Source organism: Trachemys scripta, chromosome 7 (assembly GCF_013100865.1).
Source record: "Trachemys scripta elegans isolate TJP31775 chromosome 7, CAS_Tse_1.0, whole genome shotgun sequence".
Classification (NCBI taxonomy): domain Eukaryota; kingdom Metazoa; phylum Chordata; order Testudines; family Emydidae; genus Trachemys; species Trachemys scripta.
The window spans coordinates 76,645,908-76,651,907 of record NC_048304.1 but is presented as its reverse complement, the minus strand read 5'-3'; the positions used below and the strand labels follow the sequence as shown (position 1 = coordinate 76,651,907).

At 34.0% G+C, this 6,000-nt stretch overlaps 1 protein-coding gene across 2 annotated transcripts in view; it reads right to left on the bottom strand.

Annotated features, from left to right (window-relative positions):
* Positions 1-6,000, bottom strand: part of BICC1 (BicC family RNA binding protein 1) — a 209,920-nt gene that overhangs the window by 21,501 nt on the left and 182,419 nt on the right. For both annotated transcript variants that reach the window (XM_034776029.1, XM_034776030.1), the window contains one exon: positions 841-972. In XM_034776029.1, the coding sequence (XP_034631920.1) occupies positions 841-972 (132 nt within the window). The remainder of the gene's footprint in view (positions 1-840; positions 973-6,000) is intronic.

Genomic DNA, 6,000 nt, shown 5'->3' with positions numbered 1-6,000 from the left:
TTTTTTTGTATTAAATATTTGACAAAATTTGGATCATCTGATTTGTCTAAGTGACGGATCCTGCAAACCCTTAGTAGAAGATAATGGAAGTATCCACAAGTAAAACTGCTCTTGATTTGGTTTACAGGATCAAATTTTAAGTCACACAACTCCCTGTTATTTTTAAAAAGAAGAACAGGAGTACTTGTGGCACCTTAGAGACTAACAAATTTATTAGAGCATAAGCTTTCATGGACTACAGTGGGCTGTAGTCCATGAAAGCTTATGCTCTAATAAATTTGTTAGTCTCTAAGGTGCCACAAGTACTCCTGTTCTTCTTTTTAAAAATAACAGGGAGTTGTGTGACTTAAAATTTGATCCTGTAAACCAAATCAAGAGCAGTTTTACTTGTGGATACTTCCATTATCTTCTACTAAGGGTTTGCAGGATCCGTCACTTAGACAAATCAGATGATCCAAATTTTGTCAAATATTTAATACAAAAAAATTGCTGTAGAACAGAGATAGTATAGTATGGAACATTCAACCTGAAGACATTTTTGTCACGTTTGTAATTCATTTGAAAAAAATGCATTTTGATTGGAAACTAAAATCTAATGAGCCAAATTCTGCTCTTAATGTGTACTGCTTCACGGCAATCAAAGGGTGGCAACTACTGGAACAGAACGTGGTCATATCACAAGTGCAGTACCAAAGCGAAGACAAGACAAATCAGTGAATGGCTCTTTTAAATGCAATATCCAGGAATGAAGTGTTCAATATTTCATATAGCATTATGGGGGTTTTTGTGTACAGAGAACATACCTCATAGTTTGCAAAACTATGTTAGGTTTTGACCAACCTTGCTTGGTTGTTTTGGCTTTGGTTTAATGCTGATGAAGACATCTAGTTGTTCCATTAGTTGAGTTATAATCTGTGGTTCTATTTCAATTTCTTCCTTCATATCAAACATCAGCACAAGAGGAAGGCAACCCTGGAAAGTTAAATCCAAATTATAAAGTACACTTGTACCAAATACAACATTGGCTAAAACATGACAGTCAACTTTTCCTGTCCTATGTAACTCAAAATCTTAGCAGTTCTGACTGAAATGGTGAGAATGAAATTTTACAAGATGAGTATTACCTCCCACAATCCCAACAAGCAGAGAGCTTGACAGTTTGAGAGTGCGATGGTTTGCTGAATAAGAATCTCACCTCATAGTAAGCAAAGATTTAACTCAAGTCATACACATTCACTACCCAAAATTAAGGATGTTGGAAGGATCAACTTTTGTATGTATGTACTGTCTAATTGCCACAAACTATTGTCAAGAGAATAGTTAGCAGTACCATTATTTGGTCATATTGTTTACCTTAAAATCATATTTCGGGTGAGAGAAAAAAGAATGTTATAATTGTGAAAAAGAAAATCCCGCTGGATTGTCAAATCTTTAATAAAATTTCCCTTTGCCTCACCACTGAGTAGCTAAATCTGTATTTTCAGAGATTAAGCTGCAACACTTTTGAAATTCATGAGATTTTAAAATAAGACAACACAGTAGAGAAGGAAACAATTATCATCATATAGAGTAGCAAATGCATGCTGTTTGCTGTGCAAAAAAGGAAAGAAAACATGATTCCTGACCCCAAAAATTTACAATTTAAAATGGACATTGACAGTGCAATCCAAAAACAGTATTACCCATTCATCAGAAAAATGTATATATAAAATATACACATAAAAATGGTCAAACCTTTAAGGACTGCCAACTTGTTGAACGTGCTTCAGATGCTGCTGAGCAGCATGGCAAGTAATAAATCATATCTATTCAGCAGGTATAAGTTCTGCATAACCTCACATATTTTCTTTCCAAAGGGTTTCAAAGTGTCCATAGACTAGACAAGAATCACTTCATCCACCACAGCAATGCAACCAGGAAAACAGCAGCAGTTCAACAGAGTAAAACTACACTACTCAGCAGTTTAGAGCAGAAAGTGAAGGCAGAGGCGGGAAGCGAAGCCACTTATTTAGGTGTATAAATATGGAGAGCACTTTCTGAAAATCTTGGCCATAATATTTTGTCATATTTGACTCTTTTGCTTTACTAACTTTGCACTACTTATATTCCATTCCCTTCATTTCCCTAAAATCTAGCCCTTCATTTATGAAAATAATATTTTGGTAGCTGGTAGGTGCCCAGCACTTTTGAAACATTTGACTACTCACATAGGTTCTTGAATATGGACTTTGCAGCACTGACTTTAGGCATCCATTTAAAAAAAAAACCCTGGCATATGTTTAATTTTTTTTTTTAAAGGGACTATATTCAGATAGCTAACAGTGTCTAGAAGAAAATACCCTCCAAATTCACCAAAGTTCAAAAGGGATATTGGGAAAAAATGAAAAGCAGATAAGAATGCTTCAAAAATAATAATGCCAAGATGGTCAACAGTTACAGGTTAGTCCATATAACCAAGTCAAGCTTAAGGAAAAAGAAAATGACACTATTTTAGGTTATCAGCTTTGGGAAGACGATGAAAAACAGTTTGACTTCAGAAAGTCAACTTGGCTGAAGAAGCCGTTGTCATGAGTAATCATTCTTTGAAAATAACACATTCAAATCAATAATCCGGACTACAACCCATTTTGTTGTGGTAAAAAAATGTTGAGCACATGTCATATTTGGATTTTCCAACAGCTTTTGTAAAGCCAAAAATGTAATAATTCAATAAGCATTAGAATAAACAAATTCAACTAAAGGTCAAGAAAACAAAATAGCCAAAAATTGAAATTTTACAATCTGGAAGTAAGTTTTAATAAGCGTGTAACATGATTTGGTGGCTGGACTGTAGTTTTGTTATGTTTAGAGCACCTGGGGACGGTATTGGAAAAAGGAAAGAAAGCAAATATGCCCAACCAGAAAGAAGCCAATGCTAAATGGGGAGGCTTTCCCCCCACCCTTAAAAAAAAAAAAAAAGCAGAGAGTGTTCTTTGAGGGAGATTAAAGAAACAAAACTAACTTTTCAATATGGAAAATAAATTAATACTTTAATGTTATGAGCAAATGGATCATAGATAAAATTATTTTATGCAGTCATTGAAATTAAGTTTCTTGAGCTACTGATTAGTGGATACTGAAATACTGAGAAAAAGACAGATGAATAGGAAAAACCAAACAAACCCCCCAGAAGACAACATGCTGAGCTTTTAACTGTTGACTTCTTTAAAAAAACAAAACAACTCACTCAACGTTTTTATTCTGAGTCACAACATACATTTGCTTTTCTTTTATGGTTTGCCATTTACCACTTTCTCATATGGACATTATCTTAACAGCCATATTTGGGCACTAGAGTTGCAGAAAGATCAAAATGTGTAAGCTAGTGGCAAAGTGATGTAGTTCTCTGATTAGAACATATCTGGAATGTGGAAGGCTTTCCAAGTTAGAATTTAGGGATGCCTGCAATTTATATCTCAATATAAATCATGGCCTTTTCGGTGAGTAAACTTGTGTTAATGTCACGTTTATATTAACATTTACATTTAAGAATAATGCAAATTAATTTTTAATACACAAAATGTACACCCCTTATAAAAAGGAATGTAATATATGTTGTATTAAAATCTTGTTTGACATGTTTGTGTCACATTAAATAATTAGTACATTGGACACATATAGGAATCAATATAAATAGTTAGTTTAGATCCACAATATTAGTTTCTCAATTTCATTTTGTGAGAGTTGAATTGCTTTTAAAAGTTATCAATATTACTTTGTAGTTTATCCAGTCTTCATAGACTAAGAGAAACATACATATCACCTACCTCAAAGGGTTGAGCATATTGATTTTGAGGCTTTTGGAATAGTATATCACAAGACCTCTCTCAAATTTTGGTCTCTTTCACTAGTGTTATAGTATCATGCACTGACTAGCACTTCAGTAGTTCACAAGGAGCTTGCTTAGGCTACCCGTTTTGTCTTTGTTGATATTAGGGAGCCATGTAAAGTTTGCTTATAGAAATTGTCAAGCTCAGAGAAATGGCTAAACGGAAAAACAGTTTACACTGTTGTATATTTTTCCATCAAATGTATTATTACAAAAATCATGAGATAGTTTCATTGTCTAGCTCAGAGACAACATCAGCACCTATTTGGCCTGCTTCCAGGAAAGATGAAAGCAGCCAATAATAAATTGGACTATAGCTAGAAAGCTTCTGGTACCACAAAACTCTCAAAAATATAGAAATTTGAGTCCACTGAATGGAGCCAAAAAACACTATGCTGAAATTTATTTTAGAAGATCCAAGGAATGAATGCAGCTATTTATGCCACGCAGCTGACCGGGTTAAAAAAAGTAGTTAAAGCTTTTAAGTTAGTAAATATCTCTTGCTCCTACTTTCTCTCTCTCTCTCTATACACACACACACACACACACACTTAGTTAGTTTCTCCTTTTAAAAATATGTTCAGTTTTGTCATATCACCTAGCAAATATAGGGACTCTAGCATACATTAAAAATATCCATTCATTTTTTGTAACACTTGCTTTTAAAAACACGTTTAGCTATAAAATTGGAAACATGAGTAAATATTTCAAAATATATGGAACAATGCCAGGCTGGACAAACTAAATCTCAATTTGTTCCTCAGTTTAGGTCAGTATACTTCTTAAGGACTGTAGACTTCCTGTAGCTCTGAGGAGCTACTGATGTTTTACCATGAGAAAGTTGAATTTTGCAATATTCTAAAAACCGTTCAACAGCTTCTAATCTTTCTTTCCTCCATGTAGCAAAGGGTATTTGAATATTTATATGTTATTCTTACTTATGTTTTGGGGCACTACTGTCTCCCCTATCTTCTCCAGCTTGAATGACAATTGGAGCAGCATACTTTGAAGCTCACTGATGATATATATATAGCATAGCTGTCTCTCAATATTTATAAGCATGTCTAGTCAGGAATCAATACACTATTAGATTTTATTATTTGTAATATAGATAACCATGTACACATACATACACTCTCTCTCTCTAGACATTCTCTCTTCCAGTGCAGATGGAGTATGTATGTTGGGGTGGTAAAGGAAGGGAGAATAGCTCAAAACAGTACAGACATGGGGTTTCAGAAGTCACTAATATAAGGGCTTGCAATACCTATGTCTCTAAAATACAAACTTCATTTTTTATTTTTATTCATCTATTGTATATATTTATCTAGTGCAAAGGGGTTACATCTACAAGTGATATTCCTACATTTTCTGTATGTTAGTCTTGATCATATGGTTATTCTCTTTGTTACATGAGATATAAACAAACTACAATCATAATGCACCCAGTCTTGGCAGTCACAACTCTAGATCATACCCCATACTTCTCTAGAAGCCTCTATTAAGCTCAGAAACTGTGACTAATGTAGAGATAAAGAACACTATACTAAAGATTATGTTTACTATGAAGAGCTTAACATTCAACCCTTCATACAAACTCACTAGAGATAGCTGTAATTAATTGTAAAACTTGAAAATATTACACAAACAGTGGCTAAAGAGATTGTGATGATGTGGCTAGCTGAATCAGTTATTTCATTTAAAAAAAAAACTAACCCATTTTATTCTCAGTGAGGTGAAACACAAATATGCTACTTTTAGAAATAATGATCAGTTACTAAACACCTTCACCTAATGTTTATTAATTAGTTGAAACCCTCGTGTCACCATATCAAGAGCTCTATATCAGTCCTAAACCCCAATTGTCACTGTTATGAGACTAATATTGTTGTTCTTAGCATTACAAGACCACCTAAAGGCCGCAGTCAGCCACACTAAAGGCTCACTAAGATAGCACTTGTAAAAACAAAACAAATATCCCCCCAATATGGTTAGCTTTGTTAAAGAAATAGTAGCACTAATTAGAACTGGCTAAAGCTCAGGGAGATTTGGTTTGCAAGGGATATTGTTATTCACAATATTGCTTTTGTTCTGATTTGGGAAAAAAAGCAAATTTCCTGGTGAACCAGAGA